Source organism: Epinephelus lanceolatus, chromosome 24 (genome assembly GCF_041903045.1).
Source record: "Epinephelus lanceolatus isolate andai-2023 chromosome 24, ASM4190304v1, whole genome shotgun sequence".
NCBI classification, from domain to species: domain Eukaryota; kingdom Metazoa; phylum Chordata; class Actinopteri; order Perciformes; family Serranidae; genus Epinephelus; species Epinephelus lanceolatus.
This window is the reverse complement of record NC_135757.1, coordinates 21,534,340-21,557,607: the sequence shown is the minus strand read 5'-3', so window position 1 is coordinate 21,557,607 and position 23,268 is coordinate 21,534,340. Positions and strand designations below refer to the sequence as shown.

General features: G+C 41.0%; 1 protein-coding gene across 5 annotated transcripts in view; it reads right to left on the bottom strand.

The window, feature by feature from the left end:
• The window catches only part of LOC117250035 (nck-associated protein 5-like), a 253,092-nt gene that overhangs the window by 38,994 nt on the left and 190,830 nt on the right, over positions 1-23,268 (bottom strand). For all 5 annotated transcript variants that reach the window (XM_078165590.1, XM_078165589.1, XM_033615986.2 and 2 more), the window contains 6 exons: positions 21,204-21,365; positions 16,308-16,376; positions 12,586-12,624; positions 11,704-11,823; positions 1,940-2,044; positions 806-994 (listed from right to left, as the gene is read on the bottom strand). In XM_078165590.1, the coding sequence (XP_078021716.1) occupies positions 806-994; positions 1,940-2,044; positions 11,704-11,823; positions 12,586-12,624; positions 16,308-16,376; positions 21,204-21,365 (684 nt within the window). The remainder of the gene's footprint in view (positions 1-805; positions 995-1,939; positions 2,045-11,703; positions 11,824-12,585; positions 12,625-16,307; positions 16,377-21,203; positions 21,366-23,268) is intronic.

The following is a 23,268-nucleotide window of genomic DNA, read 5'->3' as shown; positions in this document are numbered from 1 at the left end:
AGTCACTACAAAACACCCACATTGGAAGTCTAAAAATCCACTGGAAAAACACAGACCATACACTACAAAACACCCACATTTAAAGCCAAGAAAGCAGCCACAAAAACACCAACTGGTCGCTATAAAATGCCCACATTTGAAGCCTAAAAAGCTGCTGGAAAAACATCAACAGATCACTACAAAACACCCACATTTGAGACCTTAAAAAAAAACAACACTGTAAACACACGGACAAGTCACTACAAATCACCCACATTTGTAACCAAAGAAGCCGCTGGAAAACACCAATGGGTCACAACAAAGCATCCACATTTATAGCCCAAAAATCCGCTGGAAAAACACTAATGGGTCACTACAAAACATATATGTTTGGGGCCTAAAAAGCAGATGAAAACACCACAATGACTTGCTTCAAAACAATCTGTTTATTTGTTCGTTGGTCTTGAACAGTGGTCTGCAACATGGCAGCTGTCTTGCCTAAGAGACAAGCCATCAAACATCCCGTCCACCTCCTGATGACAAAGTCAGCTCATGTACTGTCACTTTAGAAACATTTATATGTCATGATATGAAATGTGCAGATGTAACATACTTGTGGTTTGCAGAAACGTACAATGCCAAAATTTCCTCTGGCGACCGGGCTGATCTTTACCTCCATTTTGTTTCATATTTACCACACTGGTAGTAAGATGAGGGATTAATTAGGTTCTTTGAAAAAGCCAGCAAAAAGTATCTCTACCAGTGATCTTGATGTGCTACTGTACTGCCATAGCTACCGTCTCTATTATAGAGTGAGAGGGTTTACCATTTTCCCACAGGAGCGTCCATCATTCCAGGTGTAGGAGCCACTGGAGAATTCACTACACGCACTTGACAGGGACAACTCACTACTGCTACAGCTGCTGCGTGGGTATACAGGCGCCGGCACTGTCAGACTCAGCTGGCTCAGACACTTGGCCACAGGGAGACCTGCCTTTCCATTCAACTGAACCTCCTATGAGATAAAGAAAGAGACATGACATTATGTTTGGATATAAGGTGTGAAAATCATATGGAAATGAGATAGTCATGGCCTAAAATTGTTAAGTAACTGTCATATAATGAAGATCGCTCATCCAAGCTACAACTAAGTCATCGAGCTTTTCCTGCTTTAAGAGTATTTGATGTATGTCGGCAGGTAGTGTTGCGTATCTAATGGTTATCTTGCTGTTAATTTTGTGATGAGAGATATTTAACAGACTTGACAGACCAATCAAACATTCTGGGAAAGTTTCCCAAAATGTCAAGGCAATGCACTTTTCAAACTTAATTTAAAAATATCAATCAAATTTCCCTATGCAGTCATTGCAACACAGCAGATGTTTCTCCATCTGAATTTGACTACTACTAAGTTATTTTATGCAAGATAAGATATGAAATATTTCACCAATATCATATAAGTGTGTGTATCAAATAACAGCTCACTTAAGGACATGTGATACTTTTGCACATTTAGATAACCAGATGATTGTTAATTCACATCTCGGCCATTATTATTTCATTCTCCTCCTCCTCTGCCGCTCTCAAAGCACACATTAGAGTTTATCAGGTGGCGTTCTCAGAGGGGTAAAAGGGTAAAAGAGGGGAGCAAACTTTCAGGGCTTAATGCATAATACATAAGATGACTAATGTACCACTGTGTCCTATCGAGTCATTTTTACTGACTGCAAGTCTCAATCGATGGTTTTCTGGTAATATGACAAGGATTTATTCCTCTTTGTGCCAAGTGATACTGCCAGCTCTTCCTGCTGAGAGCAGAGGAGGGGTCATGGCTTCAGATAGTTAGGTCTGTATTTTAATATCTTGTAATGATTTCTTGAGGGGGGTGGGGGTGCGGTTATGCTACCTGGACGAATTATATGGCTGGAAAAAAAAAATCCTTGTTTTCCATTAAGCTTACACTGGAGGGAGAGTCTGTATTCCTGGAAAGCAAGAAGGCCTTGCTTCTCTCTGGCTCCAGAAGTAAATCTGCCGCAGATAGATCCATGATCCGAGAGTGGAGTTTCTGAAAGGCAAAAAGGACACACCAGAGTGAATTTTGACTTTAGATATTCATGGGTAAGTTCAGTATTTTTCAAACTATACCCCAATTCTCCATGTTTTGGTGTGTAAGTGACTAATGGGAACAACAATTTTCGAAATTGGTCCAGTGTTGAGGAGATCAAAACAGAGTGCAATGTAACTACTAGGGGCATGTTTGCACCTTCAATGTAGGTACACTAAAAATGTTTTTGCCACTGACAAGCTCAGATTGTCATTATAAATGTTGGACATTATGGAAAGGATCCCTACAAATACAGACCTTTTTGTTAAAGAGTAAGATCCTTTTGTTTAACCAGAAACAGCCTCAAAGTTCCAATCGCCAAACTCCATTTAATTTTTTTTTTTTAATTAAGTAATATTAACATAGGAAAACGGTCTTCATTCAAAGTCAATGGGAACAGTCACCCAGTTAGCTAAAATTAATCTAAATGGAGTCTGGCAGGTCAGGTGATGGCGATTTCAGAGAAAGAATCCCCACAGAGATAGACCTTTTTGTTAAAGAATAAGATCCTTTTTTGTTTGATCAGAAACAGCCCTGAAATCATCATCATCAAACCCACCAGACTCCATTTAAATAAACAGTAATGTTAGCATTAAGAGAGCCAGCATACATCTAAATGTGTTAATTAAGGGTTAATTTCAACCACACCTAAGTTGGTGTTGTTGGAACAGTGGAAAGAAAAACCAGAATGCTTTTTGTGAGTTTCAGTTTATTTCTGTGAACTTTAACTGAAGTGTGTTTCCCTATGATAAAATGACTATTTATTTAAATAGAGTCTCGCGGGTTTTGGGTCTGTTTCTGATTAAACAAAAAGGATCTTACTCTTCAACAAAAAGGTCTATCTCTGTAGGGATCCTTTCCATAATGTTGTCAGACACTTAAAATAACAATCTGAACCCATCAGTAGCAAAAACAAACACTTTTAGTGGACGTAAACTGAACGTGACAAATGCCCTAAGTAGTTATTTTGTGGCCTGTTTGAGGCTGCTGGCCGCAGCGCTCTCACTTTATACTGGTCCAATTCAAAACAAATTGTTGTTCCCATTCTTCACTGCGACAGAAAAACATGGAAAAATAAGGTCCAGGTGGAGTTACCCTTTAAAATGAGCCTCAGTATATGACTGAGACTAACAGCAAAAAAGTAGGGAGAATTCTTTTTCCTCCCAAGTCCAATAATTTCATCAACTTTAAAACATGCAATATATATTTTTTACCACTTTGTGATCCCTTACAGTAAATCTCCCAAGTTATAAAAGTGTCAACAAAATGAAATCAAACAAAATCAGAATTTGTTTTCCAACCTCTCTAAAAGCCATACAGGATGTTGAGGCAGAGCATTATTTTGCCGGCCCATCAGATTCTCTCCACTGGCGCCACACAGAGCCCTGATTCATACCCCTTGCTCAAAGTCATTAATGTCATCGGCCAGAAAAAAATTAATGTGAATCGGAAATAATTGCATCAGGGAGTAAGGGATTCCTTTGATTTTTTTTTTAATTCATATGCTAGTCTGCAGTCTTGTCTGTTATTTAACTCCTGTGCTTAAGAGGAAAGGACACAAAACCAAATACATTTCCGTGTATTAATCTCAGAACTTAATTACACTGGGTTCCCTGTGCTCAAATTAACTTAAACTGGAAATATGCCGGAACATAACACTTGATCTTACGCTGCGTTTCCTGCCAAGGGTAAAACTAATGCTCACTCAGGGAGTATGTGTATACACACACACACGTGTATTTCTGCACTGTGATATATTTCAGTCCCACTTTCTAACATTAAAATGAAATGCACGTCTCATGCTGTGCACCTGCAGCAGAAAAAAATATTTATCAAGAAAACTGCATGTTATAAAAGTGAAAGTCACCTTCAGCAAATGGAGACTGAGCTTTGAAAACCAACAGCTCAAATTTTCTATCAATGCCATAAACATTTTAAAATAAAAGCCGGTGGATTCATCTTCCATTTTATTGTGTTCTATAAAACTCTTTGCTGACAGTTTGTATTGACTTTTTCTCTGTTGTGAAAGACGTCCTCTGAACATTTTGGTGCGGGGGGAAAAAAAGAAAGAAAACAGCTCCTAATGATACCAAAACTTAACTGCTTCTTCTGTCTCTTAAGACCAAACAACCTGCATCACTGCGCCTGTGGCCAAAACATAACCATCCCACGTTTTTCTCTTCAACTTTCACAGAACATCCAAACCAAAAAGCTTCTTTTGTATTAGAGCGCGCATGTGAATAAGACTTTTCACCTTCAGTGACTAGGTGGTAATGGTGCCATGGAAACAGATCGATGCCCACTTTCAGTGCTTTTTCAGCACAGTAATAAGTATTCATGCTATTTTTGGGATTCATAAAACGTCAAGCTCTGCATGATCTTTACAATATGGTTCAATTGAGTTCAAAGGCATTTAGACTGTGCAGGATTTCTCAGTTGTTACCTTTTCCAGGTCACACTTGGGCTGTTTTTAACTGTAAAGATTAATGGGCATTGCTCTTTTAAAAATTATCATTATATTAATCTGTATCAGTCATTTTTGTCTTACTAGCTTGGACTCAAAGTGCCACATTGTTCTCATCCCAGATCATGAAATGAAATTTGTGCAGCTCCAATGCCGCATCGACAGGCCTCCCTGCTGTCCACAGAGAGATGGGAGTGGCTGAGGTGTCACGGGAGGTTCTGATCTTATCGTAGGGTGCAGGATTTCACCTCCTCAGCATCCTCATCAAGCATTCAGTCAATAGTGTCACAGGGTCGAGGGGGGGGGGGGGGATCGTCGAAGGAAACGGTAGATGACAAGGCAGTGTGCACAGTTCTTGAGGCCAAGATCAAAGTCATAAATTAATATATTAAAGATTGTAACATATTCTGCAAACTTGGCTCTTTATTAAAGAGGAGCTATTATGCTCAATTTGGGGTTCATGCTTGTATTTTGGGTTTCTAATAGTACATGTTTACACAATTTAATGTTCAAAAAACACTTCATTTTCCTTATTCTGTTTGTGCTGGAACACCTGTATTCACCCCTCTGTCTGAAATGCTCCGTTTTAGCGCCTATCTCTTTAAGTACCCCTTCTGAAAACCTCTGACTGCTCTGATTGGTCAGCGTTTTTAGGTCTTTGGGATCTCAGCCTCTCTGGACTGTAATTGCAGCCGGGGAATGACTGTAACTATCATGAAAAACCACCAATTAAAGCTTTAATTTAACACAAATATGGTCTGTAAATGGGGAATACGTTTCCTGACATAACCACGTTGCTACATGTAGCAGTGTAGTCTATGTAATATAAAGGCGGATTTATAGCTGGCCTACACCTTTTTTTTTCTTGTGCGGTGGCATGCTTGTGTCACTCAACAGTTACACCTCCAAAACGCTAGTGGGCAGTGTTTTTTTTTTTTTATAGTGCTGTGAAGTTTGATTGATTCAAAATACAACTAAAACACACATACTTAATTGCGAAAATTGTGTCCAAAACAGCCCCAGTATAACACCTAAGATTCACAGACAGAACACTTGTCTTTTGCTGGACAGATTTTCCTCACAAATATAAAATGCTAACGTTATTAGCACAAAGCCTATGGCATTTTACATTGTTAAATTAAGCTAGGGGCTAGCTGAGTTTTTCTTTGCTCATTTAAATTACACACAGGAAATAAAATGCCATTTTGTGGGGGATTTACTGTCTTCACACTTTATTGTTTCTTTTTGATCTGTGAGATAAAAGTAAATAAAAGGTTTGTTTGCACTGAGGGAAATGGTTTGCCTGCTTTTAGGTTACTGGAGAGGTGCATGTCAGGCTACAGCGTAGGGTATGCTTCTAAGCAGAGCATACACCGTAGGTACGGCATAATTTCGAAGCAAAAGTATAAATCCTGCTTAAACACTCGCAGTAGCATGCTGATAGCAGATGACCATATGAAGAAGTCTGTCACGATCTAATGTCAGCTTGTAGCCAAAGGAAACATGGTATTCAGAATGGTCTGAAGCCTGAGTTTACCCCTCACAGGGATTGCTTTTGCATACATTTACCTCATTATTTAAAACTTTGGACACATTTTAAATAAACATCTATCATTGTAGTATCATATGTATTTCTGAAAATAAGGAAAAACATAATAGGTCCTCTTCAACTATTAGTTAACATCCATTATAGTCTCAAAGCCAATGGAGAAGTTTCGTGCATCACATTTAAGAAAAAGTAAGAGTCTTCCTGTTTTTGTTCTTTGTCATTTTTGGCTTGACAGTGATCATATTTCAAGATAATGAATAACAGCCCAGAATAGCAGCAATAGGCAGCTTCCAAACAAATACATCAGTATTGGCACCCGCTGTCGAAAACCACCGCAACACACCCACGCATACACACAACAGCGGGTCGACGAGCAGTCAGAGAGAAAAGACAGACGCCCACGCACGCATAAATTCATACACACACGATGCTCACCTGCGTGACCCGATCTATATGTCTGACTCATCACAAAGGATTTTCCTAAAGCTCCAGCTACACACAGCCCATTAAACTACACCAAGATATGAGACAAAGGCTCAGCTGTAATATGACAAGACGAAGGTGAGATTTATGGAGTTCTATTGAAAAAAAGTCATTCGATATCTCTAAAGCTTCATGACAATTTAAATAAATTCACCGCTATTACTGAAAAGTGGCATCATTTGTTTAAATTTCCAACTTTTCTGGGGGGAGGGCAGAAACTTTCCGCTGACAGCTGTGGCAGCAACACACGTTTGGCTGTACAAAATTGCATGAACAGTAATGAGGTCATGGCGTTCATGCTGTGTCCTTGGGGCCCTGAGGTAGAAACACTGAGTATTTGTCCCAGTAATGGGCGACTCAGTTGCCACTTGCCTGTCACATTTGATAAGCAGCATAAGTGGATGGGACTGCACACCAGTTATTTTCCCTTGGCTTGCAAATAGTGCATGGCTTGAGAAAACAACCGTCATTGTTATTTTGAAACGGCAAATGTCAGATTTTTCTGAAATGAAAACTTGGCATTTTTGGACTCAAAACAATTTAGCTGAACGTGGCGAAGGTGCATAACTGGTAAAGCTTTCATTAAAGCGCTATGGTTCTTTATCAGAGAAATTCAAGATGCCCACGGGGAAACTAGAGAATGTTTAATTACTGATAAGCAAAAGGTCCAGAGCTAGATGGAAACAGTACACTCATAGGGGTGATTAAGTCTCCCTCCGCTTGAGGCTCCAGGAGAAAGAAGAAATTAAAAAGTTATTTCCATATTTTATTGGAAAGTCTAGATAGTTTAGTGAATGAGATGTGAAAACTGTTTGTAATTACACAAGGGTGTCGGTTTGGTTTCAGAATTACCATAAAAATCCTCTTCAACCTCCGCCATTAAGGTTGATTTCACAAATTTTTCTTCTTCTTATCACAAAGAGAGCATAAAAGAATAATTTGGGGAAAAGCCGGAGCCAGAAGCAAGTTAGTGTAACTTAGCCCAAAGACTGGAAACAGTGGGAAACAGCTGGTCTGGCTCTGTCGAAAAGTCCGGGCACCTCTAAAACCCACTAATAAACACATTATATCTTATTTGTTATTCAGGGGGAAAAAGTATTTTAAATGTGGTAGGCAGAATTTGTCAGCATTGGAAAGAGCCAAGTTTCCTGCTGTTTCCAGTCTTTGTGCTAAGCTAAGTTAGCAGGCTCTTGAGTAGGCTATGGCCCCTATCACACTGAAAGCGTTTTAGCAGCTGGAAGTGGCTTTTTGTAATTTTTGTCACTATTTTTGTTTTGCTTTGAGCCTCTTGTTTCTGCACTCTAGGCACCTGGCATTTTTGCCGTAGCTCTCTGAACTCCTCAAGTTGAAAAAACTTCAACTCAGAGTGGAAAAGGACCCTACGTCATCTCACCCTTTTTCTCCATTGTCCAATCGGATCATTTTAGAGGTGGGTCTTCTGTGGTGGTCACGACAACAAGTTTACAGTTGGTAAACAATGGAGGAGAAACTGGTGGTAGTGGCTGCTGGATACCCAGAGCTATACGACTTTACAAACTGCAGTTACCATGATCTCAACAGAAAACAGCAGACGTGGAAGCATATAAGTGCAGTACTTGAAACGGCCATCATGGACCAACTAGTGGTACTCCCCGTGATCCGCCCTCTTTTTTAGGGTCTCATGTACCCACACAGATCTCCGTTTCCCTGTGCTCAACAAACTATTTACTGACAGTCTCTGACGCTCAACCAGAGGTGCAGCAAGTACCCTCTGCCTGAGCATTTTTGGTACTAGATACTAATTACTGTGAAAATAAATAAAAAAGATAAATAATTAAATAAAAAACTAAATGGTAGATTGATTACACGGGAAGGTTGGGGTAAGGAGGTGATGGGGTGGTTGCCTGGCAACAATAAAAAGGAACAGCAAGAGTTTTTTTTTTTTTAAATTTTTTTTAACCACTGGCATTTTTGCAACGCCTTCTGTGTGATTGAGACAGCCCTCCCCCAATTTATCTCAATTAGCATCTCAGCTGAAATCAACATTGTGGACTACAGTTGAAAACACGCAGCTAACATCAGCCGCTGAGCATCCTGACTGAGCCTACAATCAGGATTGTGTGTTTTCAATGTTACACTTCCAGTTTGGAAAAACAGACAAGGGAACCAGCATAGTATGGTCGGTTCTGAAAGTCACCCAACATTTTGCCATTTTGCCTCACCACTGTTCCCTACCTCCTGTCACATGTAGCAGCACCCACATGCTGATATCTCCTGTCTCTAATATATAAACCCCAGTTCAGACCAAACATTCGCAACAAGACAAAACCATTTTAGAACATTGCAGAGAAAAGTTGCAGCAGTGTGAACTGGCCAGTCTAAGCTCGACTCAAGCCGCTCATGGTGTTACCTGCAACTTAGCTTGTCAAATCACTGGCAGCTAGTTTTAGAACGTAAAGCACATGGGTCCATGTCATTGGTTCAACAGCCCATTGGTTCGACATCCCATTAGTCCGACTGTCCGCGGTGCTGAACGGCTTGCGGCGGGCGTATGGTGCGCCGCAACCGGCTTGAGGTGGAGCAGGTTCACGGCTTATGTGTTTGTCACTTTCTTTTTCATTTTAACCCACACCATGATCTTTTCCTGACCCTAACCAAGTGGTTTTTGTGCCTAAACCTAACCAGACCTTAACCACAGGGCATCATGATGATTTCGGAACGGACTTCGGAACAATGAGTTTAATATGGTCGGAACAATGAGATGTCGAACCAATGGGCTGTCGGACCAATGGGCAGTTCCCAAGCACATCACGTGTACAACCAGTTGGCTTGTAGTGAAGTCTGCTGGTCAAGTCAAAATGACCACAGAAGGTGTGTTTGCTTGCTGCAACAGGTGCTCCTACCCAGCCGAACCCTCTGTTTCCATCCTCACGGTGTGCCAGCGTCGGATGGTGGGTCACTGCTGCTGCTCAAAGTATGTGTTCATTTTCACCAACTGATTAATTGGTGCTTGTGATTTATATTATTGTGGTGTATTTATTATGAATACAGTCCATCTAATGCACGTTTTGTTTCCTAGCTGCTCCTAATGTGTGCTGATGTCACCAATATGCAAAGGGGGATATGACTTTATCCGGCAACTCTAAGCAACATTTGGAGTGCGAGCTACTTTCATTGGAAAAAGAGCTGGTAACACTGCATGCCCTCCACAGAGCTTTATATTCAGCATACAGACACGAGAGTGGAAATAATTTTTATTTTACTACTGCTTTTAAAATATGCCATCTTTCTTTTTGTATACATATATTTGGTGGTTTTATAATGTGTGCTACTGGTTTAGAGAAGACAGATAACATGAGGAACAATTCTGATTTACATACTGTTGGAAGTTCCAGTCCCCTGTGATAAATATAGATGTTTTAACAGCTCTCCCACACATGACTGGAGAGCTCATAATGGACGTACAGCACATCCGGAGCAGCGTGATCACATTATGATTAATTCTCACACTGAATCACCAGTTAGCTGATGGTGACAATGTCTTTATCAAGTAATGAGCAGCCAGGCAAATGACTCTCTGGTGGGAAAACCTACATGTTTAAAGATGTGTCAACGTGGACACACAAACGTCAACACCAAATCATCACAGCGGCATGTCATCTCAGCTGAATCATATAGAAGGAAAAAAGGGAAAAACACATTATACAGAGGCTGGGCCTTAATTCTCGTCTCCAGCTCGATTGCGCCTCTTGGTCCCCACAGTGATATCATCAATATCCCTCCTCAAGCCTTTTATATTGCAGTTTGGCTTGACAATGTTCCTGTCTGTCCAATAATGGTCTTGAAAGTAGCAGGAACTGTCAGAGAGCTTTCCGACACACCCCAAACCGTATTACTCTCTTTCCTCTTTCCTTTTTTTTTTTTACTCAATTTATCTACCATTTCTGCCCCTTCTTATTTTGCCCTTAGTTTTTCACTTCTACCTCCTTGTCGTCTCAGGCGCCCGTGCTTCTCTGCTATCTCATCTCTCTCCATTTTCACCCTCCCGTCCTTCCCTTCTTATCTACCCTTGCTTGCCTCCTGTCTTTTCATCCTTTCTCCATCTCCTCTAGTCTGGCTGGACTGACAGCTTCTACTCTATTTTCTTTTCTGCATTTTCATATCGACAGCATGGAGACACAATTTACACAATTATGTGAAACCCTACTATCCAAACTGACCTTGCAATGCTATATCACTGTTTACAATAGATGGGTAGCAGAAAGTGGCAGGTCTGTCTGTCTCACAATTACACCTTTAAAATCTCGCTGGAATGCACACACAGGCATTTTTTCAGTAAATTGGTGTTTTCCAAGGGACCGAAAAGATGAACTGAGGCAATTTTCAGCCACTCCAAATAGGAGAATGTGGGGTTTGTGGAGAATATAAATACAGTGGTTGGTGTGCAGTGTTTTCAGAAGAGAGACTAGATGGTTGCTGGTTCATATCTTTGTTTTTTTTGTCTGATGAAAAGGAGACAAATCATCTCTCCATGTAGCAAAAACATTACTCAGAGTCAGAATCGGTATAAAGCTGCATATTTTATTCTGATTTGCAGGGTGCTATTATTGAAGTTATTAAGGGGGCACCAGGGAGGAAATTTAAGTTTACCTTTTTAGAAGCTGTTCTGAATACTTAGCAGAAGTTTAATGTACATCTTGGTACACTAGAGAGTCTTTGGTGAAACCATAAAAATAAAAAACTTTACACATGCAACCTCAGACTGAACCGTGATGCATGATAAACAAACCCAAACAACTACAAGGGATCTCTGCTTTAAGGCCTTTATCTTTGCCTCAAAATAGAATAACAGCTTCTGGTGAAGTGAGAGATTGATAAAGATTGATGTAAAAGAGAGTTTTTTTTGTATTCCAAATCAAAGTATTTACAGTCGTCTTTGCAGCCTCTGTCTCCAGCTGAGACCCCAGAGCCGTCTAATAACAACCCAAATGAAAAACAACTTCAAATGCATGGGAATGAGCACTCGGGTTTGTTTACTGGAGGAGCTGCAGCTTCACTCAGAGGCCGGGAAAGAGAGAGTATATGCTATATGCTAACTGGAGCGATAATGGTTGCAAAGCGCTGGGCTCTGTGTGCGCAACATACCTGGAGAAGCAGGTCCGAGGCAGGCTTGATCCGTTGCTGGAACAGAATACCCAGCGCCCGATTCTGCTGCTCGAGGTCAAAAACTCGAGTTCGCAGCTTCATGCATTCCTCTCTCAGATCCTGAGTGAGAACACAGGGGGCATCAGTGAAAATGTTTGTTCTGAGCGTGTTATGTTCAGTCTTTGTATTTGTATGAGGTATAAAAACACTGCTAATCACATACGTCATTATTCTTATAATGTGAGATTTTAATGGGTTATTTAGGCCCCGTCTACACAAATACAGATATTTCTGACAACTGATATATCCCTTTAGGTTTTGGCTTCTTGTCCACAGGCGTAGATCTCTGGAGGGACACAGAGGACACAACCCCCTTCATATTTAGAACATGTGCATTTGTACCCCACAATTAAAACATCAAAGTAGCAGATGACTTTAATTTTGACAAAGAGTTGGCCAATCAGAGCCCAGGTGGGACTAACGCCACTGTCAAGCATTGTCAAGTGGTGCACTGGAACCAATGACTTACAATGTAACAACAATGGCAAGCACTATAGACAGGAGAGATGCTGCTATCGAGGCTGTTGTAAGTAGATATGATGATGTTAGCTTCATATGGCTAAGTTGGTTTCTCGTAAAACGTAAGTGAAAATCCAATCACCCTTCCCCACAGAACTCAATGTCAGACTGAAGATGGAGATGAAGTGTAACAAGCTGACAAATCTGTCTGATATCAGGCAAGTTCTAGTGTATATGGAGATATTTTATAAAACAAAGGTTATGTGGACAGTGGTAAAATATCTGTTTGAAAAATACCTGTGTTTGTATAGACAGGGCCTTTAAAGGATCTGATATGAGGAGCAAAATGGAAATAAGACACACCTTCTGGGTGAGAAGTGCCTGCACAACTTGATTGGCAACCTAAAACACACAAAGAAAGAAAGACAAAGCATTATTGAACATTATACAAGTTGTTCATGACCTTGTATGACCCTTACAGGCCTCTGTAGGCTGACTTTGCACTGCTAAACGCTGCACTTCCTCAGGACTTCCTCAGCCAATTTACACATAAGATGAATTATCATAAGCTTAAGGGATGGCACATTGTATTACAGGCCCTGATCTGGTGTGTGTCTCTTTTACACACACACGTCTTTTACAATGTTTAACTCTCACTTCCTAATGGTGGTATCGACAGGCTGATGTAGAAGCAGAGGCGTCTGGGTCTCACAGCGGCTAACACCCGCCCGCACTTTCAGACCACAACGCCGATGCAGAAGCAGCTCCGATTACTGCCCATTGATTGCTCATTAATACCGTGTGAAGCCACATCGGTTCCTCTGAGTGCCCTCGCTCTCGTTTATTGAATGAGGAGAAATGAGAGTAAATATGGTGAAATGAGCCCTGCTGCTGGGACCGCAAGATACACATCGTCTAAAATAGCAGAGTGATCAAATAAAGCCCCACACAATGGTGTCGGACAGAGGATTTGAATGTTATATGACTTTGACACAAGTAATTAAACTACAAATGAGCTTGTACACGTGCTAAAATTTAGACAAGCAGCTGGTGTGACATAAAAAAACAATTGTCCCTTCTGTTACAAAGCAAATGTTTTCCACTGTTGTTCTGTGCAGTCGTTAAGAGAGAAACACACAGCCTCCATCATCAGAACAGGATCATTACCAAGCCCTCCTTCCACAAAAGTCAACCACATAGGAAAACAGTTGACAAGTAGACACAGCAAAGCTGAGTTGAGCCATCTTAATGAGGGCAAGGAAGCAGAAAGGAGACGAGGACTGAATTCAGCCCATATACAATCCATGGAGGAAACTCTAACACAGCTGCATCACGAAACAACCCCCCCCCCCCCCCATCTTCTGTTCGTCTTCCATTCCCCCCTTATCTCTCACCCGTCTTTCCTGCCCTCCAGCAGTTCTGCTCAGTCTGCTGAGCCCGTTGGTTCCAGGACAAATTGGGCAACTTGTCTCTGCTGGACATACTTCCCTTTAGTGGTGCTCCCCTCCCTCCCTCCCGGAGTGATTCAGCAAGCAGGCACTGCCGAGAGCCGGGCTGGTTTATTTCCCTCTTGTGGCTCCCTAAACAGCACTTATCAAGCTCTCACAAATAACCAGAGGGCACACGAGTGCCATTGTTATGTAAACTGTTGCTTCAATACCAGTTCACATTGGGTTAAGGTTATTTAACAGCCCCATTTTAAACTTTAATACACACTACGAATAGTAACAACAATAACCTGTTGTGACCACTGAATATAGGTATGATGGTGATGCATTTGTATACTATACAGCTACATGCAGAGGATTTTACCAGCAAAAACATCCTCTCTGGCATTTCTGCTGTTATATGAGCATCAAAAAAGGCCTTCTGACATTAAAAATTAAATTGTGCTTTAAAAACATAAAAAATAACAAGTATCCTGGTTGCCTTTAAGGTTTTTAAAGGTCCAGTGTGTAGGATTTAGGGGGTTATATTGAGGAAAATGGCATGTAATATAATAACTATGTTTTCTTTAGTGTATAATCACCTGAAAACAAGAATCATTGTGTTTACATTACCTCAGAATGAGCTGTTTATATCAACATAGGGAGTGGGTCTTTGCCACAGATATATAATGATAACTAGATACCAAATGCCAAGATGGCGCCTATTCAGTCCACTGGAGTTACTAGCCTGGTGCATACATCAAAAAAAGTTTCTAGTTTCCAGGTTTACTTCCACGCTCTTCCACGCCTACTGGATATGTGCAGTAATGTTTGTCCTAGTTCCTGCTTGGCTCATAGACTTAACAGTGTGATGACGTCACAGATTTTTAAATTGCTTTTCTTGAGGAAAGTGGTGCACGTATAAAACCACCATCCATCCATTCATTTTTTTTCCATTTTCATCTGCTTATCCGGGGCCGGGTCGCAGAAGGGGCATCAGGCCAAGCAAAGCACCCCAGACGTCCCTCTGCCCAGCAACGCTTTCCAGCTCCTCCTGGGGGACCCCAAGGTGTTCCCAGGCTAGATGAGATGCGTAATCCCTGCAGCATGTTCTGGGTCTGCCCCAGGGCCTCCTACCAGTGGGATGTGCACAAAACACCTCCAACGGGAGGCAGCAGGAAGCATCCTGATCAGATGCACGAGTCACCTCAACTGACCCCTATTGATGGGAAGGAGCAGTGGCTCTACTCCGAGCTCCCTCCGAATGTCTGAGCTCCTTACCCTGTCTCTAAGTTGAACCCAGCCATCCCATGAAGAAAACTCATTTTGGCCGCTTATATCCGCGATCTCATTCTTTCGGTCACTACCCAGAGCTCATGACCATAGGTGAGAGTTGGGACGTAGATGGACCAGTAAATTGAACGCTTCACCTTCCAGCTCAGCTCTCTGTTTACTAAAACCACCATGGATTAAAAATTCATAATAAAAGAATCATAATTGATAAGGGTTAGAATTTTAAATATGTTGCAATATACTGTGATTTATTACCTTTTCATCGATTTCCCCCCCACCCCTAATAACTGATGCCTGTTTGCAGTTCATGGTGATATCCTGTGACCTGTCTTTTTAAGGATGGTCAATAGGGAAATGCTTTTTCAGCTCCTGGTTAAACCTCCTGAATAATGAACATTGAAGGAATTCTAAACAGGAGTTCACACTTGGCACATGGAAGCTTGTTACTTGTTGCAATCTGCAATCCTCATCACTAGATGCCTCTAAAGTCTTATTCACTGCTCTTTTAAAGTAACAGTATGAAAGATTTGGTGGGATTTAGTGGTGTCTAGTGGCGAGGATTGCAAATTACAACCAGTTGAAACTTCTCCCTGATAGAATTCCTTTAGTGTTCATTGTTCAGGGGGATTGTACTGGTAGTCGAATTATTGGCAGAGGTCTCTTCCTCTCCAAAACAAATGGACCAGGTGATTTAAAACCATAAAGCAGACTTGTTACAAATCAGTGTTTTTCTGATGCTGCTCGTCGCTAACAGGCTAACTATGGTGGTCGATACGAAAACATGAATCGCCCTATCTAGAGCCAGAGTTTGGTTTGTCCACTCTAGGCTACTGTAGAAACATGGCGATGCAATATGGCAAACTCCGTGGATGAGGATCCACTTATGTAGATATACCCACCCCATTCTAAGGTGATGATAAATATTTTCTTTATACACTAAATAAAACATACTTATTATATTATATTCAATTTCTACCAATACATCCCCCTAAATCCAACTCACTGGACCTTTAACATAAATCAGACTTCAGGCAGCTCATGCTGAAGCTTGGTTTAGCTTAGTGCAGCTAAAACATGCTAGCCTTTTCATGAAAATGAGATATTTTAGTGCCCAAAAATTGATAGTGTTTTCTAAATTAACTGCCTCCCTCAAGCTGTGGTTGGAGTAAATTGCCAACCTGCGGGAGACCCAGTGTGCTTTGCAGGACCTCATTAAAACCTCAATAATACTGCTCTTTCCGTTCACATGAAGTCTTAACTAATTCAGCAAACAATTGTGAACTTTCGAAGGCAAGTAAAACATCTGGCGAGTCATATGGTGTCCTTGAATGTGTATCAGAGTGAGACGAGATAAACAACACTCACCTCATCTAGACAGCGTTCATACTGTTCCCTCTGGCTCTCATTCTCCAAGGCCAAAGCAGAATTCTTCTCCTGCAAAGAACACACAGATACATTCAGGGTCAATGCAGCACGAATCTCACAGTGACTACATGTGATGCAACAAAACAACAGCAATGTAGCAATCAAGCAGAGCTGCAGCTAAGGGGAGAGTTACTTTACAAAGGTCATATGTCAGGGCTGAACCAGGATGGCCAATAAAAAATTTACAAAGCACCGCAGAGAGAAAGGTCAAGGGGATGGAAGTTATGATGCTGAACTTTGGGGCGGCAGCGAGCCATTTGGAGTTTGGACCTAATAAGAATATCTCCTCCACTTGCCAAGCGATGAGGCGGCGCCCTATTGATCTCTAGGAGTTTCCAATTTGTCAGTGGCAGGCAGCATATTAGGAGCTGTCAGCCAGCCATGCTTCTCTCGCCCTCTGCCCTTTAGTAGAAACTACCAATCCCTTGATGAAAACATGGGAAACATAATTACAACCCAAAACATTCTAATTATGCTGGGGAGAAACACTGACTAATTAAAGCCTTGAAGCCTGGTGATGGGCAATACAAATGAAATGAATGATAATTAGAGAAATCTTGTGTGTCTTTGTGGCTGGAATTTCTATTTTTAGGGGATATCTTCAACTAGAGATATTTTTTCATTTATCTCAGTTTATTAATTAATCTATAATTAAAACTTACGCATGAGGCATATTCCTGTCATAAACTATTTAAAAAATCAAGATAAAATCCCTTTTTTTTCCCTTTTTTTTTTTTGTCAACTCAACAGCATGGATGAATGGGCCTGCTGGGCATAAACCCAGAGGCCCAAAGTTTCAGGGCCCCCCCTGGCCTTCACCCGCATAATGACACTCAAACGAACATGTACAGTACTAACCAGAACAAGACTCAAAATCACCACAAGGAGATGAAAAATAACTCCATAGAGATGCAAATGTGCTACAAAGTTACAAAAAAGGACCTTAAAGAGACGCAAAACAACCACAAGAGGACGCAAACTGACACAAAACAAGTACCAGGAGACAAAGAACAACTACATGAAACACAAAATGACTACAAAGAGATGGAAAGTAACTGCAAAGAGACACAAAACAACCACAAGAAGACACAATATGACTGCAAAGAGACACAAAGTGACTACAAAGAGATGAAAAGTAACTGCAAAGAGACACAAATTTACGACAAAAAAGGGCAAAACAACCACAAGAAGACACAAAACTACAAAGAGCACACAAAAAAACACAAGAAGACAAAAAATGACCGCAAAAACACACAAAATGACTACACAGAGACGCGAAATTAATACCGACAGACACAAAATGACCACAAAGAAATACAACATGACTAAAAAGAGACACAAAATGAGGACCAGGAGACACAAAATGGCTACAAAGGGATGCAAAATGACAACAAAGATATGAAAAGTAACTGCAAAGAGACACACATTTACAACAAAAAGGGACAACACGACCACAAAGAGACACAAAACAACCACAAGGAGACACGAAATGACTACAAAGACACACATAATGACAAAAAGTGACACAAACTGCCCTCTAAGTGACACAAAATCACTACAAAGAGACATTTTTAACCAATGTAAAGTGTCTTTGAGTACCTTGAAAAGCGCTCTATAAATAAAATGTGTTATTATTATTATTATGTGACTGCTAAAAAGATACAAAATGACCACAAAATGACCACAAGAAAACACAAAATGGCACAAAGGTATGAAAAGTAACTGCAAAGAGACACCAATTTATGGGGCAAAACAACTACAAAATGATGACAAAGACACACAAAATGAGTACCAAGAGACACAAAACAACCACAAAAGGACACAAAATGACTGCAAAGACACAAAACAATCACAGACTATACAAATTGTCCACAAGAAAACACAAAATGACTATAAAGAGAAACAAAATGACTACAAAGAGATGAAAAGTTACTGCCATGTGACACAAATTTACTGAATACACAAAATCACCACAAGAACCCACAAAATGACCACATACAAAAATACCATAAGAAACACACAAAAAAAGAAAAAAAAACAAGAGCAAAACTTCTACAAAGAGTGTTTTCTTCCTCCTTTGTAGGAGAGGTTGTGAACCTTTCTGCATATCTGTGCCCATTTTCTCATAATCCACCCATGCGGTCAGTACTACACCTACATGAGAGCTCTTTTTGCAACTGAAGTAGCTGTTATTTGAAGTGTTATCTGACTCTCTGGGCCAAAGTAACAAAATGCAACTTAAGTGGTATTATGTTACCTGATACCTGACATGAAAGTTATTGCAGCTTTATTGGTCAATGATACAAAAGCCTTTAAAAGGTTGAAATGAGAATCTCAATGTCATTTAGATTTACCAAAGAGAGTATTGTAACATTTTCCTTTATCATTGTTCCCTCGATAGAATCCTATAGTTGATTCAATGGAAAACCTCTCTTGGCTTACACAGACTGTACAGACAGACATGTATGTGACAACAACATTTGAGAGGTGACACAGTTTTTAGGGATTATTTCCATTTCTTTCTGCTGCTGCTTCAGGAGATTGTCTACAAGCGCAGCACAATGCACACACTGACATGAGAGCAGTCACTTCAAGAACAAAGAGATAAATGCAGAGCAATAACCATGTTTACTGTGATGGATTATGTCTCCATGGCAGCTCTCAGGCTTGTGGAAGTTGTTAACATAACGTGCATGAATGAATGACAGTGATTTGAAGGTGAAACCAAGGGAATCCTTGATGTCTCAAACACTTGTTAACACACACTGGTTAAATTGTTAACAGGTAAGAAGGTATTTTTCAACCTGGATCCTATTTTTCCATGTTTGCGTGTCTACATGTAAGTGAAAAATGGGAACAACAATGCAATGTAACCACTCAGGGCATCGCTAATTTACGAAGACTGAAAGTGCTTTTTGCCACTGAGAGGCTCAGATTGTTACCTTAAGTGTCTGACAACAGTATAGAAAGGATCCCTACAGAGATCAGTGTTTTGGAGGAAGACAAAAGAGATCAGGTCAAAAAATCTGTTTATACTTAGATTCTATCTATGGGGATAGAACCCCAACCCCAGTTTAAGGTTGTTGTTTTTTAGCTGTACCCAGAAGTTAAATTAGACTGTAGCTTCCTTTGTTTTTTGAGATTTGAGGGAGGTATACTGCAGGTTGTGGTGACACAACCCACATTATGCCCCCTCCTACAATAAAATTACTGTTTATTTATATGGAGTCTGGTGGGTTTGGTGACAGCCATTTTGGGGCTGTTTCTGGTTAAACTGAGAGGATCTGGCTCTTACGACAACATAAAGGTTGTTGTTGGGATCCTTTCTATAATGTTGTCAGACACTTAGAATAACAATCTGAGCCTGTCAGTGGCAAAAACAAGCACTTTTAGTGGACATAAATTGACGGTGCACAAATGCCCCAACTGGTTACATTGCAACCTACTGCCTGCAGCTCTATCACTCAATACTGGACCAATTTCAAAAATTGTTGTTCCCATTAGTCACTAAGACACAAAAACTTGTGAAAATATGATCTTTAGCAACTGACATAAACATTAAAAATACCTTTCTTAGTATTGATAAGGAAATACAAACACAAATTGTACTATAAAACTACAGTATAAGTCTCTGTATGATGCAATGTATTCTAAGCCAAAGATTTACCATGAAGCACTTTGTAAGTAGTCCTCTGAGGCCACATGGGTAATTTTAGCACTTACGTTCTCATCATTTAACAAGTAAGATGACCAGCAGGCATTTCTCCCAAAGTCTGAGTGTTTTCATTTAAGCCCCAGTTATAGACCACAGTGCGTGCCTGCCAAGTTAATGAACACTATCAGTTGAGCAGGAGAAATAAGAGCCGGGCAGTGCTTACTTAGCGTCAGTGGAGTTTATGCACAACGCAGGGCAGTGATGTATTGCCTCTGCTTTGCTCCTGCTGCTTTAGCCGGCGGTGCATCCATCACCGGCACGGCACAATGGAATAAAAATGGCAGATAACTTTCGATAAAGCCGTTTAAAATGTAATGTTTAGGTAATGCGCTTCATCAGGTGGATCGGCGGGACAGGCTGACTATACTTCCTGCCAGTTTTGGAAGATAACTTACAGCTGAGGAGCAAGAGGCAATTACCTGCCACTTTGCTCTAATTAGGGTCTATTTTCTATCAGGGAGGCATGTGTGTTAGACTTTTTTTCTTTCTTGATGTGTGTGCACTGAAAGAATACTTAAGCAGCTTGTTAGAAGGGGGTGTCAGCTTCTTGAATACTTTACTGTCCTTCTAAAAATACATGATTTGAGATGATGTAAAGACGTTATGTCACATGCCAACATCCACAGGCCATGTGGAGCCACTTAGAATTGAGAAGGTAAGACTTGTGGCCTAATTTAATTAAGTCTGAGTCCTTTAATTGAAGAGATCTGAGAGGATGTGTCCGGTGGCTTCAGAAAAAAAAAAAAAAGAATCAGCGTGGTTCACTGTGGCTGCGCTCCTGCCTCGGCTGTTGCTCGGGGGCTCGTGTCGGAGTGCAGCTCAAATCCCCCGAGCACGGAGGAAAACAAACCAAAGCTGGAGCACAGCCCAAGGCCCCTGCGGCAACTCTCACAGGATGACTTTGCTCTCCGAACGAAGAAGACTAGAGAATGTGATGAGCTGTCATGCTTTCAGACACAACTGAGCAAGGACTCTGACAACTGGCAGACAGACTGGCCACAAAGGATAGCCAGGGGTGGCTGGAAGTGTGGATGAAGAGGAAGGAAGCGGCAGAAGAACAAAGACGGTATGTAGAGACAAAGGAAAAGAAGGGAAAGTGGTAAAGGTGGCGAGGTAGTTACCTCCAGGGCCTTGAGGCGATCCAGAAGGAGTTTGGTTTTGTCTTTGTCCTCTTCTGCTTGGCTGGCATCAGGATCAAGCCCTGGGTCTGGCTCCGTTTGCGGCAGGGAGCCATTCTCTTCGGGGCCATCATGCTGTTTCTGCACTTCCTCTGAGAGTTTATCCTGACGCACAGAAAACAAGACGAGGGTTAGAGGGAGAGAAAGGAGAGGAGAAGGAGGGAAATTTGGCAAGTCAAAACCTTGAGCAGATGGGAAGAAAGCGTTCAGAAGCGAGGTACGGCAAATGTTTCAGGGCAGGATGCAAAAACGGGTAAAGAGCCGTGAAAGACAGAAATCAGAAAGAAGGAGAAAGCCAGAGAAGAAAGAGGAGAGGATCAGATGGGCAGACGGGACAACAGGGAGGCAGCTTCGACAACAGAGCTCCAAAACATCCCCTAATCCCTAATCATGTTTCACTTGTTTTCCAAAGAGTGGCAGTGACCTTGAGGGCTTTCGTCTCGTCTGTGTTACGGGAATCCCTCTCTCTTCTATCCGTTGCTTTGCCAGCTCTGTCGCTTTTCTTTTCTTTCTTTTTTTTTTTGGCTTCCTGGCATCTGAGATAATTAACTACTGGTAATAATTAGCTACTAATTAGGCAATGTCTGGCTAGCACCAAACTGCAAAAAGAAAACACAATGAGCTCTCTGTCACACTTGAGAGATTATTCATCTTTCTTTTTTTTCAAGGACGCCTTGGAGCCTGAAAGTATGTACTTGTTCACTGAACATCTATTCACCAGAACAATATGTGGTGGACAAAACTAATTCCTCTGAGCTGTAACAATGATAATTTATGTTTTTTAGTAATTCATTTTAAGTATAAAGCAGATAAGAGAGATATTTACTTGTTCCAGCTTCTAAAATGTGAGGATTTGCCATTTTTCTCAATTTTATAACCAATGTTGGGTAATTTTTTTAACTCCTTTTAAATGACCCTTCACTAAGTCCTGCCCCTCAAATGCAGACTGGCCAAATCGTGTGGCATCGGCCAGCTCTGACAAAGGGAAATAGCCATTTGTTCTCTGTTCCGAAACCAAAATCAAACCCTGATAAGTGTAATGGTAAATGGGTGTAATTGTAAATGGTATGCTCTCACACAGCAATGGAACAGCTATCAGGAGCAATTTGGAGTTCAGTATCTTGCCTGAGGATACTTCAACTGGAGGAGCTGGGGTTCAAATCACAGATCCTCCAATTAGTGGACAAGCAGCTCTACCTCTGAGCTACAGCTGCCATGGGGTTTGCTCACTAGGTAGCTAGGTAGGGTTTGGTAACTAGGCAGGTTACTGAAGGTATAGCCTACTTAATATATGCACATGCTGTTCGTTTTTTTAATGATCATAACACTGAATAAAGGCCCACTTTTTTCATTGGCAAACTTTTGTAATATTCAACCAACTGTGTGTGCAGACACTGGCTTCCCCTGGAGATCTCTGCCCATCCGCTGGCGGAGTTCTGGTGTCTGGCAGTGCAGCAGGGGAAAACCAAATACCGTTCATCTGCACACACTGCCATGACATACATCTGGTTGAATATCAGCAACATTTTCACTTTTATTCATCGTCTCCTATCTTGATCGCCAGAGATGTGGTGGGTCACTTTTACACTGTGAGCTGTAGCCTATAGTTCAGCTTTAGCTTCTGTGTTTATCATTTATCTTGTTTTTGCTGCTATGTGAGTTCTGATATATCCCTCAGAAACTTATTATAGACCCCTCTGTCTGTTTTTCTCTTAAATCGTCTTTTCATCTTTTGAGAAATTTGATAATACTTCTCCAGGGAGTGCAGTTAGTGACATTGTGGGCTCCGTGCTAGCTCCCACAACTTGATGGGCCATCACAAAGGGGCAAGGCTTAGCAAAGGGTCAAGTGAGCTAGTAGTTTTACAACTATTCACAGTAGCTTGCTGGTAGTTCAACTACATTCATTTACATTATTTTTTCTAGCATAAATGAAATAGAAAAGGAACAAACTGGTGCAGAAACATTTGCCAGAATCCAAGAAATCAAGTCAATAAAATAAGAGATAT